At 38.6% G+C, this 15,367-nt stretch overlaps 1 protein-coding gene across 2 annotated transcripts in view; it reads left to right on the top strand.

Moving 5' to 3' along the window:
- Window positions 1-15,269, top strand: part of LOC122318792 (mediator of RNA polymerase II transcription subunit 33B) — a 30,198-nt gene extending 14,929 nt beyond the window's left edge. For both annotated transcript variants that reach the window (XM_043136417.1, XM_043136418.1), the window contains 9 exons: window positions 7,269-7,579; window positions 7,687-7,778; window positions 9,372-9,732; window positions 9,993-10,203; window positions 10,926-11,040; window positions 11,196-11,357; window positions 12,056-12,716; window positions 13,142-13,348; window positions 13,743-15,269. In XM_043136417.1, the coding sequence (XP_042992351.1) occupies window positions 7,269-7,579; window positions 7,687-7,778; window positions 9,372-9,732; window positions 9,993-10,203; window positions 10,926-11,040; window positions 11,196-11,357; window positions 12,056-12,716; window positions 13,142-13,348; window positions 13,743-14,863 (3,241 nt within the window). In that variant the 3' untranslated portion in view covers window positions 14,864-15,269. The remainder of the gene's footprint in view (window positions 1-7,268; window positions 7,580-7,686; window positions 7,779-9,371; window positions 9,733-9,992; window positions 10,204-10,925; window positions 11,041-11,195; window positions 11,358-12,055; window positions 12,717-13,141; window positions 13,349-13,742) is intronic.
- Window positions 15,270-15,367: the final 98 nt, after the last annotated feature.

The raw sequence follows: 15,367 nt of genomic DNA on the forward strand, positions 1-15,367 counted from the left end.
TTAATCCTTGTAATGGAGTGGTTGGGTAGGCTTAGATGAGGCCCAAAATCTAGCTGGCGCAGGACCACTTTGCAAGAAGCCAACAGAGGAAGAAGTTGCAAATTTAAAACAAGAAGTGGATTAGTGCATTGAGTAGATGGATTCAGGTATGGGCTGGCCTAAATTTCATGTATCCCAACTCCATATCAAAGAGAAGGCATCGGACTTGGAAAGCATGGATCTTGATTTGGGCCTTGTGAGTAAAGGAAATGGGTGGCTAGTGGTCCATTAGCAGACCAATAAGGGGAATGCTTGGCCATTTGGCCCAAGCCCAAACCCAGGATCTTTCAGTGGAGGATCTGACATGGCTTCCACTTCATGTACAAAAGCAGATACAGGTTTGAGCACCTCAGACGATGGAGCTCTCTTCTTATCAAAGTATGAGAGGCTTGCCATTGTTATTGCCCTTGCTCGAGCTCTTTGAACCACCCAATTCAACATAAACGGGATTGAGGTGTTTCAAACTAGAGTTCTACGTTTGGAGGCATCTTCAACTGAGCTATTAGTTGAGAAGGCCTTCAGCTGTCGGTGAGGGTGAATTGGGAATTGTTGGCTATTGGGGGGAAAGTTAGTCTAACTAGGGAGCTTTGAAAGTCCCTAGAGAAAACCCTCCAAGCCAAGGGGAATACACAAGGGAGTGTGGCATTAAAACTTAACATGCTAAGCAGAAAAGTGGAGTTGAATAGGGGATTCTTTCATCAAACATGATTCTACATTTTGGGGAGGATTCTAAGCATGAGCTATCGAGAAGGATTGAGGTTTCTAGCGAGTTGGGCCCAAGCATACGGGACATATACAAGAGCATCGCCTTAGCGTGCTAGTTTAGGGATACAAGAAATAAACATGTTGGAGATGGAAATCAATTATAACCAACCAATGAATTAAACTATTGTAAAACAATTTTCTAAGCTCTTCCATTGATCGCTCTCAATCTTCGAAGGTTTTGTTATTCCTTTCCCTCCAAATGCACCACCATAAGCATATTGGGACCATCTTCCATATTGCTGCAATACGAGAGTTACCCTGAAGGCTTTCCAAGAAACTAAGAGATCGATCACCCTTCTTGGCATCACCCAAGTTAGTCCCACTCAAGTGAAGAAGTTGTTCCATAATGTCGTGGCAATCTTACAATGAAGTAATAAATGATCAACTGACTCCCCACTCTTTTTGCACATACAACACCACTCCATGACAATGAATCAACGTTTCCTTAGGTTGTCGAGTGTGAGTATCTTCCCCAATGAAGCTGTCCATACAAAAGAAGAGCACCTTTAAGGGTGCCCTTGTCTTCCAAATGCTTTTCCATGGGAATGGGTTGGTTGCATGTGTGTGCATGGCTTGATAGAAAGAGATGACAAGGAACTTCCCTTTCTTGGAGTGACGCTAGAAAATCTTGTCATCAACTTCCCTTATGCGAGTGGAATATATGAGATCATAAAACTCCAATACTGTATCGACTTCCCAATCATGTGCATTTCTAAAAAAAGTGACATTCCATTGAGGAATCCCATCCTCTTCTTATGTGCTTTCAAAGCCCCACCCCATATGGCCTACTTATCTCATTTGACTACCAACCTCCCCACTAGTTTATGATATTTCTCCACAGGTCCCCGTTCTTAGTGGTTTCTCCACAACCATTTGCCCAACATAACCTTATTAAAAACCTGTAAAGTCTTGATAGTTGATACCCAAACCTCCTTCTAATATGGAGAAGTATACTGTGGCCCATTAGATTCAATCTTGTTAGGGGAGCATATTGTGGCTCATTTTAGCAAGTGAAACTTAAACTCGTCATTCACCCCACCCCCCTGCGCGCGCGGGGGGCCCCCCGGGGCCGATATTTTGTTGAAGTTTCTCCATGTGTTGGGCCATCGTGTTAGAAAAGAGGGAGTAATGACAAAATATAAGTCGGCAAGTTCGATAGAGTACTTCTCCATTTTCTCTAATATATCATCTAGAGCTATAAAAAAAAGATCAGGAAACGGGTGAACCAGTCTGATACCAGTTCTTACTTAGCAAAACCGGTGGAAAATTGGTCCGGTTCCGGTTTTGAATTTTAGAACACCGGTTCGAACTGAACTAGACCAATACATGTGAATATATTATATTTCATTTTTATTTTATATATAAATATTTTTTTATATTATATCTCTAATATATATAAATATATATTTTTTATATTTATGTTATGTCATAATCAAACATTATATTTTTTATATTATATATAATGTTTTATATTATATTATATTAGATATATTATATGTTAAATTGCTAATTAATATAACGTGAAATTTTAAAATCTTATAACATAAAATTAATCTTATAAATCTTAATATAACATTTGATTATGACATAACATAAATTAATCTTATAATTTTTAATATAACATTTGAATTTTGATATAACATAGAAATTTTAATTTTATAACATAAAATTAATATAACATAAAATGAGGGATATGGGTCAATCACTTGTTAAAGTTTTGTTGGATTATGATTTTGTTTATCCGTAAAACCGGAAAAACTAGATCGGACCGGACCATAACTGGAAAAATCGGAAGTTCCGGTTTCAATGGTGAATTGGTTTGGTATCGGTTCTTAAATTTTCAAAACTGGTGAATACTGGTTCAGTTCTAAAAAATATCCAAAATCGAACCAGTTACACTCCTAACATCATCCCAAATTGATTTTAGTTTGAATGGTGCACCCAAGGGGAGGCCAAGATATTTCATCAGCAAATGAGATATCTTACATCCCAAGATAGAGGCCAAGCTGTCCATATTAGTAATATCTCCCATTGGAACTACTTCTGATTTGGTCAAGTTCATCTTCAATCATGAAGTAGCTTCAAAGCAAAGAAAAAAAGCCCTCAAAACTAGACTATGATCATTCTTGGCTCCACAAAATGTTAAAGAGTGTCGTTGGAAAATAATACATGAGATATACTTGCCTCCGCCGCTGAAAATCCACCAAGGAAACTACCCTCCACAACTCCTAAGATCATCTTGCTAAAGGCTTCCATTACAAAAACAAATAGTAATGGAGAAAGAGAATCACCTTGTCTTAAGCCCTGTGAACTTTAAAGGAATCCCATGGGGGTGCCATTCATCAAGATAGAGAAACAAGTTGTTGAAATGCAATGAGTAATCCATGAAAACTGTTTTGAACCGAAGCCACAATGCCTGAGCATGTAGAGCAAAAAGCTCCAATTGACCCAGTCATAAGCCTTTTCCATATCTAGTTTGCATAAAATTCCCGGCTCTCCCAACTTAAGTCTACTATCCAAACATTTGTTCACAATAACTACCGAGTCAAGAATTTGCCTTCCTTTAACAAAGGCATGTTGGGGCTTGGTTATTAGCTTATCCATCACCAAGCTCAATCTATTTGCCAACACCTTCGACATGATCTTGTCCATCCCACTGACCAAGCTAATAGGTTGAGGTCTTCATATCACACACATAAGTTAGGGACCATGTCAATTTTAAACTCTATGTATTCTAAACAGTTTCTTTGGAGATCTCCAAGTTGGATGATCTTAGATTTGATTCTATTGTTGAAGAGAAGATTGTGTGGCTAGAGTGAGGCTTTGAAGAGGTTGAGGTATTTGAGGTGGTGAAGGCTATTAATGGTGCCCTTATGGTTGCAAGGTTAAAGACAACCTATTGAATGTTTTCCATTAGTTTCGTGCTCAAGGCAAGTTGGAGAGGAGCCTCAATGTTACTTTTTTATTCCAAGATTAAGGACTTTCGCCAAAGTTTTTGTTAATAGGCTGAAGGCAGTGTTGGTGATGATTATATCAAGCTTATGGAATGTTTTCATCAAGGGATGATAAATTTTAAACTCTCTTCTTAATTATGTCTCGTTGGCACTATTACTTATCAAAAAAAGTTTTTAACTCTGTTCTTTTAGTAGACAAATGCCTTGATAGCAAACTTAGATTTGAGATTCTAAGCGTGCTATGAAAATGAGTAAGTATTACATGCTCTTGGGGTGTGATCACGTTGTACTTCCATCCTTTCATGAGATGTCATGTCATTAAAAACTAGTACCTATGTAAGCAAATTTTATGGCATAACATTTTGTGATAGGATAAGAGTACTACATTATTTTATTTACTAAAGAGATGCAGAAAGTTGGTGACAATGGATAGCATATTATATCTACTGTGTTTTTTTCAGTCTTCATAAACGAGGCACCCCCTCTACTCTTTGTTAGTGGTAGTGGAGGCATTGAGTGAATCCTATTAAACGCAGTGAATATGGTGTTCTTGTCAGGTTTTTGGTGACCTACTGAGAGAATAAGAGTTTATTTTGTCACATCTATTGTTAGCTGATAATTAGGGGTGTAAGTTTACTGGTCCGAACCAGAAAACCTGATTGGATCGAATGGTTCGGTCTGGACCAATAAGCATGTTGGTCGGTTTCGGTCCATATAAACTTAAAATTTCGGTTTTCGGTCTGGTCCCGGGGTGTGGTTTTTTTGGACCTGGCCGACCGAAGTATATATATAGTTTTTCAAAATATTTTTTGTATATATTATTTTATATGTAGTTGTATAAGTTAATTATGTAATTTTTATTTGACCTATCACCATTTTTCAATTTCATTTTCTCTATTTTTTGTTTTAAACTTCTTTATGATGATTGCTAATTCTCATGGATGGATATGGATAATTTTGATAATTTTTCCAATTTTTCTGGGCTATTTTCAAGTACAAAATGTGCAAATAAAGTTAAATAGTTGATATTCAAAAATGTATAAATTGTGGGCTTTTTTGTATAATTGGGCCAAAAATACACATTAGAAGTGATTTTGAGATTTTTGTATGTTTGGCTCAATTCACATTGGCTTGAACCGAATTGGACCGACCAGACCGATGGCTAACAATCCGGTCTGGTCTATAGGGGTAATCGGTCCGGTCCCAAAAACCCCCTATGGACCGAACCGAACCAAACCGATTACACCCCAACTGATGATACTCATCTTTTGTGAGGCAATCAAGGAATATATCCTTCATTTATGTAGTCTATTCCTATGTTTTGAAGTTGTCTCAAGGTTGGCAATAAACTTACCGTTAGAGCCAGTACCCGTTGGAGCAGTGTATAATATTGGTGGTTTGGCATACATCCTTGGCTGTAGTGCCATCTTTAGCCATGAATTATCCAGGTCTTATGTTGGGGGCTCTGTTCAAGGCAAAGTTATTTGGGACAGAGCTTTGAAAAAAGATGGAACACCACTTAAATGCAGGGAAGAGAGGCTATAATTATCCAAAGATGCGCTGGTCTCCTTGATTAAAACTACTCTCTCTAATCTACCAACCTGCTTAACTTTATCTCTGGAAAAAGATGGGCTGGTTAAGTGTACCACATATCCATGTTGGCATAGCCGAACGCCTCCTTCACCTGGTTAAGTGGTCTAAGATTTGCACCCAAATCTTATCCAATTGCTTGGTTCTTAGTAATTTTCTTTTGGTTAGTAGTTATTAGAATTTTTTTTTACTCAACAAATCTCTCTTGGGGAAACAGTTTTGGTAGTACACCACTAAGAGGGAAGCCTTGTGGCGGTTGGTAGTGAAAGCCAAATATGGTTGCACTTGGGGGAGTTTGGTGTTCTAATGAGGTTAGTGGGGTCCTTTTGGGGTCTGGGTGGGGAAAACATCAGGAAGGTTTGGGGGATTTCTTTCATTTTTCTAGAGTTGGGTGGGATGGAAAGATACAATGGAGTTGATGAGGAGGTACGGGACTACTTGTTGGTGCCTTGCATGGAAGAAAGTCCAGAATTGGGAATGCAATTGGTTAATGTTTTTGAGGATAATGTTGCTCCCCTGGTCTCTTTTCCTCCGATAGCGGATTGGATTCTGCCTAAAGTTAACAAGATTCTGCCTTTTGTGGGGATTTCACATGGAGGATGCGAAGACCAGTTCAATGAACTAATCACCGCGATAGAGGCAAGCCATGGACTTGAAACCAAAAGTTTCAAGAAAAATAGGGAGTTACAGCGTCTTTATTGCGCAATTAACTACGACACTAAGGGAGGTAGCTCAGTTAGAGGGAAGTCTAAAGGAAGGGCAATGTGAAGACAGGAAACACAAGGGGTTGGGGTTGGGGTTTGGCTTGAGTATTAGTTATACAGGAAACAAGGGGTTGAGGTTCAGTGTAATTTTTTGGGTATTTTGGGTAGTTTTGGGATTAGTGTATTTTGGGTTGTTTTTCACGGGCTTTTTTGAGTCATTAGGGGCGCTTTATTATGGGCTAGGTGTTTTCTTGTATACGTTTAGTGTACTTAGTTACTCCTTTTGATATATAAAATATTTTTATTTATCAAATCAAAAAAAGATTTGTGGTGGGTAATTGGTCTGAAATAAGATTTTGGTAGGATATTTGGTGCGGGCACTAGCCCTTGCAGACAATCTACATGGAGTTGTTTCACTTATCCCTTAGGAAGGAGGTTTTGGTTTCAGAACACTGGCAGCTTTCAAATAATATGCCCCAATGAAATGTTATTCTATTAGATCAGCTCATGGTTGGGAGATGGAGTTGTTCTCTTCTTTTTTTAAACTGGTTATGTTCTTTTAGGTAGGTAAGAGGCAGAGATTATCATATGCTAGATATCCTAGAGTTGAAACTTCGTGGTAAATTCCCTTTTCAAAGCACTCATCCCTCTAGTGGGCTATTCATTTTCCTGGGAATGCATTTGGAGAAATAAGGTGTCTTCAATGGTAGCTTTCTTTGTTTGAATGGCTGCCCTAGGCAAGATTTAAGTGTTGGATAATTTCCATAAGAGGCATATTTCGGTATGAGAGTGATGATGTATGTACAAACTAAATGGGGTGAATATTGATCATCTTCTGTTACATTGTTAATTGGCTTGGAGCTCATGGGAGGTAATATTGAACACTTTTGAGGTTGAGTCTGTTATGTCTCAGAGGATGGTAGAGTTATTGGCATGTTGGCACTTTTGAGGTAATATGCTTGTTGTGCTTAATATGGTGCATTTGGCAAAAATGCAATGCCTGAACTTTTGAAGGCCGTGAGAGGACAGTGTCAAAATTAAAAGCAATAATTGACTTTTGAGGAACTTTGTTGTTTTTCTTTGTCTCTGTAGTTGGATGTATCTTTTGTATACTTCCTGTGGACTTGGGTTTCACTTCTTTGCACTCTTAATAAAATTTGCATTACTTGTCAGAAAAAAGAAGTTACTTGAAATGTAAGCAGTTTCCCCTTTGTAGGCCATCACATTGGGGAGGTTTCATTCTGCGACTGCAACTGCTTGCAGCAAAATCAGCAGTCTTGAGGGATTTAAAACATGTAACTGCACAGACCCTTCTGCAGTTGACATCTGATGCACGTCAAGTTATGTCTCGAGAATGCAAAACAATGTCGGGGCGAGAGTTTCATGCTGTCGTTGCTTCTGGATCTCTGACATCTCAATCTCAGGGAATTGGTTGGTCTGCACTTTGGCTTCCTATCGATCTGTATCTGGAAGACTCTCTGGATGGATCCAACGTGACAGCAAATAGTTCTGTTGAAGTTCTTACTGGTAGGAGTCAATCCTTGTATCCTAATGCTTATGTCCTCGATTCATCTAGAGGGGATGAGATTATAATTCTTCTATGCAGTCTTATTAAACCATAATTACTGTTACAGGTTTAGTAAAGACTCTGCAGGCAGTTAATGGTACCACATGGCACAATACATTTTTAGGCTTATGGATTGCAGCTCTACGACTAGTACAAAGGGTATGGACTTATGTAACCTCATTTGTTATTTTTTGTTGGGAAAAAAATTCTTAAGAGATATACAAACTAATCAAGCCTTTTTTTCACATCTTTGGGAGTGGGGTGGTTGGAGTAATACTCTCTAAGGCCTCATTTAGATAGTGAGATGAGATGATCTGTGAATGATAGTGAAATGGTTTATGAATAGTAGTGAAATTATTTGAATTGAGATGTTTTCTAAGGTTTTGGAAAATGAGAGAAAAATGTTGAATAAAAATATTATAAAGTTAAGATATTATTAGAATGTTATTTTTTTAATATTATTTTTGTTTTGGGATTTGAAAAAGTTGAATTGTTTTTTGTACTTTGTTTGAAAGTTTGGGAAAGTTGTAATGATTAGATGAAAAAGTTGAAAATTTGAAATTAAAAAGTATTTGTGGTATTTGGATATCGAGATAAGAGGGGTTGAGATGAGATGAGATGAGATGGGAGGCTTTTGCTTTCCAAGTCTTTTTCTCGTCTCTTTTACTGGAACATATGTTGCATGGCTTTGGGGGGAAAAGGAAACCACAGTTGTTCAACTCCAAGCTATTGTTCTAGCTAAACTTTCTCAAGGTATTACTATTTAGGTTTTGACTATGATTCCTTGGGAGGAATCATGACTTGGTTGGTCCGAAATCTATATATTCTTAAAGGTCTAAAATATTTTCTATGACTAGCGATTTTAATAGGAATTAAAGCTAAAACGGAATACCTGCTTTATTTATCATAAGCAGAGGAAAATGTTGAGGGATCTTTTTTCTTTTTTGTGATAGGTAATGTTGAGAATTGATAAAGCTGATTGTGAAACAGTTTCATGTGACAGTAATTTAAGCTTTGGTCTGTTGATACTTTTCTCCTGTGATAACTAGGCATGCTGAACATTTGACAAAGTTGTTATCCGCCTTATAGAAGTTGAGATTTTGAATATTTCTGATAAAGTTGTTATCCAACTTGTAATATCCATTTTGAATGAGTATCGGTTGTGAATGGGATCCCGTGTTGCTTGGGAGGTAGAAGTTCTTGCTCTTTGTAATGATTGCAACAGGCTTTAATGTACTATTGACTAGTTTTTTGTGTTAAAGGTAGATTCAAGCATTGCTAATGACCCAAAATTGTCCAAAGCCACGTCTTAGTCAAAAAGACTAGTCATTGGTACGATTAGAGCCCCTCAAAATCATTCTAAAGAACAATAACATCTCCCTCCCAAGCAATGCAGGATCCCATTTGTCACCTATACTCACTCAATATGGGCTGTTACACACGTATTCCATGCCACCCGACATTCATGCATGTTTAAAATTTTTTAAGTCTTATAATTCATGAAGACACATATTTTGGATCCTTGTCCAGATTTTCGTGTTTTGCTGTGTCCAATACAAATTTCAAGTGTTGAAATACATCAATTGTGGCCATTTCCACAAATTTTAGTATTTGATTGGTTCATACGATTGAGTCTGAGACTAGAATGCAGTTGGCACTTAAGAAGCATCGTTGTAAAGATTCCCTTATTGTCTCTATAACTTTTGTTTTCTATATATTTACATTGATCTGCTTCATCTTTATTCTTTTTAGGAGAGAGATCCAAGTGAGGGTCCTGTTCCTCGCCTTGATACATGCTTGTGCCTGTTATTGTCTATTACGATACTTGCTGTTGCTAATATTATTGAGGAAGAGGAGTGTGAACTGATTGATGAAACCGAGCACAGCCCTACCAATCAAAGGAAACAAAAACAGGTTCTTGGAAAGCGTCGAAAGGATTTAATTACTAGCTTGCAGTTATTGGGCGATCATGAGGGCTTGTTGACTCCCCCTCAGGCTGTTAGTTCAGTAGCCAATCAGGCTGCTGCCAAAGCAATAATGTTTGTTTCAGGCCTTCCAGTTGGTAATGGATACTATGAATCTATGAGTGTAAATGACATGCCCATGAACTGTTGTAAGTGATCAATACGTTTTTGCATTGGTATTTGATTTTTTGATGGCTTTCAGTTTGGAAAGAAGAATATAGATGTACATTGATAAATATACCCGGGTGGGCCTTCGCATTTGTTTTAGTGCAAATCAACCTGATTGTTTATTTCTACATTCTTCCTGGAGTTTTCTTTAGAAACAAAAAGATAGGTGGACTATGCTGTTTGCATCACCTTGGTTGGACTGGATTCGTGATGTCTTCTTAAATTCTGTTTTTTCTTGCAGCTGGAAACTTGCGACATCTAATTGTTGAGGCTTGTATTGCAAGAAATTTACTGGACACGTCAGCATATTTCTGGCCAGGCTATGTCAATGCACGCTGCAACCAAGTTCCTCGGAATGTTCCTGGTCAACTGCCTGGTTGGTCATCTCTGATGAAGGGGTCCCCTCTAACTCCACCATTGATCAATGCTTTGGTTGCCACTCCAGCTTCTAGGTATAATTCCAATCCCCTCTCTCTCTCATACCAACATTTGTTCGCTTTTGAAAGTTCCCCTGTGGGGGAGGGTGGGAACCGAGCTCAAGTGGTAGCATTTATTCTTTCGGCCTTTAAAAATTTATTGTCACTAGAAAAGAGATGATATGATGGTTAAAACCCACTATCCCAGTCCCAACCGTGCCTCTCCTAGAGAGATTTCTTTATGATCACAGCAGAACTTAAGCATACACAATGAGTCAAAGAATTGCCTTCCGCACTTTATTTCATTTAGAGCCACACACACACGTTATTCACTTTCACAATTAGCTGATTGAACTTTGGTTTGACTAAGGCTTTGATATGCTGGGTGTGACATTTCTCCCACTTAATTAATAAATAAAAAAAAAAAAAAAAAAAAAAAAAAAAAAAAAAAAAAGAAAAAGACTGGTTATGATGCTTCCCATAAAAGAATATCTATGTACCATAACTAGTGAAAACACACTGGTCTATTCATATGCATGCGTTTCTTAGGAGTTCACATATATACACCCATATGTATGTTTGAAGGTGGTAGCTGCTAACTAGTTATAAGTCCTAACTAAACCTGATCTTCAGTTAAACCTTTCTTTTTTTTTTTTTTTTTTTTTTTTTTGAAGCCATGTATATTAGATGCTCTTTTTTTGTGTAAATTTACCCAGTTTGTAAGGCAACTGAATTTAAGCTCATGGATTTGATGCAAGCTTAGCAGAAATTGAGAAAATATACGAGATTGCACTCAGTGGTTCTAAGGATGAGAAGATATCTGCTGCTACCATTCTATGTGGGGCGTCTCTGGTTCGTGGTTGGAATGTACAGGTAATTTTGTAAGGTCATTTTGGCTTACTTCTAGTTTCGTGCAAGGCAGACTACATTTGTGCTTTATAATTCATTGCTTCAGAAGATTGTCCCTCTCCCCTCCCCTTGGAGAATCTCCATTTATATTAGTTTGTTATGATTTTATTCATTTGCAGGAGCACACCATTCTTTTTATTACGGGGTTGCTATCTCCTTCAGTCCCTGCAGATTACTCTGGAAATGATAGCCATTTGATTGACTGTGCTCCATTTCTGAATGTCCTTCTTGTTGGAATATCAACTGTGGATTGTGTTCAGATTTTCTCCTTACATGGCTTGGTAGGTTGCAGTTTAAAATTGCCTAGTAACCTGGATATGTATATGAAGATGAGGAATGTTTATCAATTAGGAGAACCATATTCTTCATGTTACTGGTGGTAAAAATGGTAGCAGAGAGAAAAGATTACTTACTACATTTCTTGATAATTGTTCGCCAAACACATCCAGGGACAACCAAACTCTGCTTCCTTACTTTATAGTTACATACATGCAGGTGTGGAGCTAGATATGCCTTTGGAGTGGCTGAACCCCTCCCCCCAAAAAACAAATTGAAAAAATATTAACAAAAGAACCAACAAAAAAAATATCGTATTTATGCATCTCAATTCTTTTGTTATATCATTTTAATGATAGTTTTAGTCATAAATTCATCTAGTTGTTGATAGAGAATTATGGTTCTAGTTCTTTGCCAACAAATTAGACTGGTACAACTAGTTTAGAAAGATGTGCACCAAAAAGTGGATATCCATCTGTTTATTCATCAAAAAATGGATATCCATCTGTTTGTCCTATTGCCTTCTTACCCCCGCAAGGCAAAATTCCTTCATCTGCCCCTGCATTTGCGCACACAAGTGAATAGATTTATAGAAGCTTTATCTAAACAGGACAGGATGACATATGTGGACCATACAAAGAAATGAATAATCCAATCCCTTCATGTTCTCTATGAACTGATGTTGTTTACCATTCATTGCTAGGTTCCATTGCTTGTAGGTGCATTGTTACCCATCTGTGAGGTTTTTGGGTCTTGTATACCGAATGTGTCATGGACCCTTACAACAGGGGAGGAACTATCCTGTCACGCAGTGTTCTGCAATGCATTTACTCTTCTTCTGAAGCTATGGAGGTTTGATCATCCACCCCTTGAGCACGTGATGGGAGATGCACCACCAGTGGGATCCCAACTGAGTCCTGAGTACCTCTTATTGGTTCGGAACTTACGATTAGCATCTTTTGGAAAATTACCCAGGGACCGGATGAGATCCAAAAGACTGTCTAAATTAATAAAATTTTCTCTAGAGCCTATATTCATGGATTCCTTTCCAAAATTAAAACTCTGGTACCGGCAGCATCAAGAATGTATTGCTTCCACCCTATCTGGTCTTGTACCTGGGACCACTGTTCATCAGATTGTTGATGCACTCCTGAATATGATGTTCAGAAAAATGAATAGAGGTGGTCAGCCTTTGACTCCTACAACATCAGGAAGCAGTAACTCATCGGCATCTGGAGCTCAAGATGCCTCTATTAGACTCGAAGTGCCTGCATGGGATATCCTTGAGGCAACTCCATTTGTGCTTGATGCTGCTCTTACAGCCTGTGCACATGGAAGGCTCTCTCCTCGTGAACTTGCCACAGGTTATTCCCCATTCTCTTAGAATCTTTAAATGCTTCAAAACATAAAAGCAGGCATCCATGCAGATGCGTGCAATACATGACGAGCCATAAAAAGAATTTCTCAAGGGCTTGGGAGGGATGGGGGGAAGTATTTTCTTGATTGGTTAAAGTTTATCTGTTGCAATAACGAAAATCATAAATTAAATTTACAGGCAAAACAGTGGACCTGAATCTCTAAACCATTGACTGCCTACTCTTGTCTTCAATGACTTTACCAATAAAAGCCCCCACCACCCCCCACCCAAGAAAAAAAAAACAAAAGAATTTTGAAACAAAGTTTGGGAAGGACCAAATCCTTGCCTGCCTAATTTTGCCTCTTTCTTTGCAATATTGGACAAAAGTTATATTCTTTTGTTAGATTGTTGATCGGCTTCCTTGAATATCAGGACTCAAAGATCTTGCTGATTTTCTTCCGGCAACTTTGGCTACCATTGCAAGCTACTTTTCAGCTGAAGTAACACGAGGCATATGGAAGCCAGCTTTCATGAATGGAACTGATTGGCCAAGCCCTGCTGCAAATTTATCCATTATGGAACAACAGATTAAGAAAATTTTAGCTGCCACTGGTGTTCATGTCCCTAGCCTTGCCATTGGTATTTCCTTGTTTCTATTTATCTGGATTATCATTCTTGTTGGTCAAATGCATGGCTAAGAAAATCTCCATGCACGCTGCTTCCATTGTGAAGTTCAAGTATTTTACCCCTGGTTACTTTCATCAAAGTTGGCACTTGGATCTGAACCTAATAATATACCATGTATTATGTGGTTTTTTATTTATTTATATGGCAAACAGTTCGTTGAAGATCAATAGATTATTGTAATATAGGTAGAAACCAATAATTATTGATGGACAATGATCTTCTCAGGTTGATGATGCAGGAAACAGGATTTTTCTGAGCTTACATGCAATATAGAAACGTTTGACTAGAAATCTTGGGATCCTCAAATCAATCTCTTGACATTAGAGCTCTACTGTTTTGTTTGCAGGTGGTAGTTCTCCGGCTTCACTTCCTTTGCCCTTGGCTGCCCTAATAAGCCTCACGATAACTTATAAACTTGATAGAGTAACTGAACGTTTACTCACCATGGTTGGCCCGGCTTTGAATTCCCTTGGTGCTGGTTGTCCCTGGCCATGCATGCCCATCATATCCTCATTGTGGGCCCAGAAGGTAAAGCGTTGGAGTGACTTCCTTGTGTTTACAGCTTCCGGTACTGTTTTCCACCATAGCAGTGATGCTGTCGTCCAGCTCCTTAAGAGCTGCTTCACATCCACTCTTGGGCTAAGTTCCTCCCACATTTGCAGCAATGGTGGGGTCGGTGCCCTCCTTGGTCATGGCTTTGGTTCTCACTTCTCTGGCGGAATCTCTCCAGTTGCTCCTGGAATTCTTTACTTAAGAGTGCATCGGTCTTTCAGAGATGTTATGTTCATGACAGAAGAAATCGTCTCTCTTCTAATGCTTTGTGTTAGGGAAATCGCAAGTGGAGGGTCACCTAAAGATAAGGTAGAGAAATTGAAGAAAACCAAGTATGGGATGAGATATGAGAAGGTTTCTCTTGCTGCTGCAATGACGCGTGTCAAGCTTGCGGCTTCACTTGGGGCTTCACTAGTTTGGATATCAGGTGGATCGAGTTTGGTTCAATCTTTGATCAAGGAAACCCTACCTTCTTGGTTTCTCTCAGTCCATGGGCTAGGCCAGGAAGGTGGAGAATCTGGAGGTATGGTTGCGATGCTAGGAGGTTATGCACTTGCATATTTTGCAGTCCTTTGTGGAACATTTGCTTGGGGAGTAGACTCAACGTTGCCAGCATCGAGACGACGGCCAAAGATACTTGGATGCCACTTAGAATTTCTTGCAAGTGCACTAGATGGGAAAATATCTCTTGGTTGTGATTGTGCAACTTGGCAGGCATATGTATCAGGGTTTGTAAGTTTAATGGTGGCTTGTACACCAATGTGGGTGCTGGAGATCAATGTAGATGTGTTAAAGAGTCTGAGCAAGGGATTAAGGCAGTGGAATGAGGAAGAATTGGCTCTGGCGCTGCTGGGACTTGGAGGCATAGATGCAATGGGTGCTGCAGCTGAATTGATTATTGAATGCAAGTTTTAATGGTGGCATTAAGCAAAGCATGTTGCAAAAATGCCTGATAGACTTGTATGTTTTGTATCCTTAATGCTACAAGTAGGGGCATTGATGTTTGAAAGATGCACTAGAGTCCAGCATCCAATTATTATGTAGTTTTCTGTTCAATCATATGCCATGTAAATTCCATCTAGAAAAACAGATATCGTGCTTCTGTACGTTGGAAGACCTTTTATGCTTATTTGGTGTATCTTGCGGGAGAGAATGTAAAACAAAACTCATCGCAGGATGCTCTTGCCAAGCATAAAGCTGTGTACATATCTATTAAAATCTTTTAAAAAAAAACATATCATGCATCTTTAGTTTATTCCCCTTTTCATGGTCCCCATGTTTCTTGGGGAGCGGAATGGAAGAGGTTGTGTACTTAAGAACAGCTCAAGCAGTTCAACATTCAAACCTCAAGCACCTAAGAAAAAAGAGACTACAAGCTCTTTATCTATAAGAAATATTGCAAGTGCAAATTTTACATTT

This window comes from Carya illinoinensis, chromosome 8 (genome assembly GCF_018687715.1).
Source record: "Carya illinoinensis cultivar Pawnee chromosome 8, C.illinoinensisPawnee_v1, whole genome shotgun sequence".
Lineage (NCBI taxonomy): Eukaryota > Viridiplantae > Streptophyta > Magnoliopsida > Fagales > Juglandaceae > Carya > Carya illinoinensis.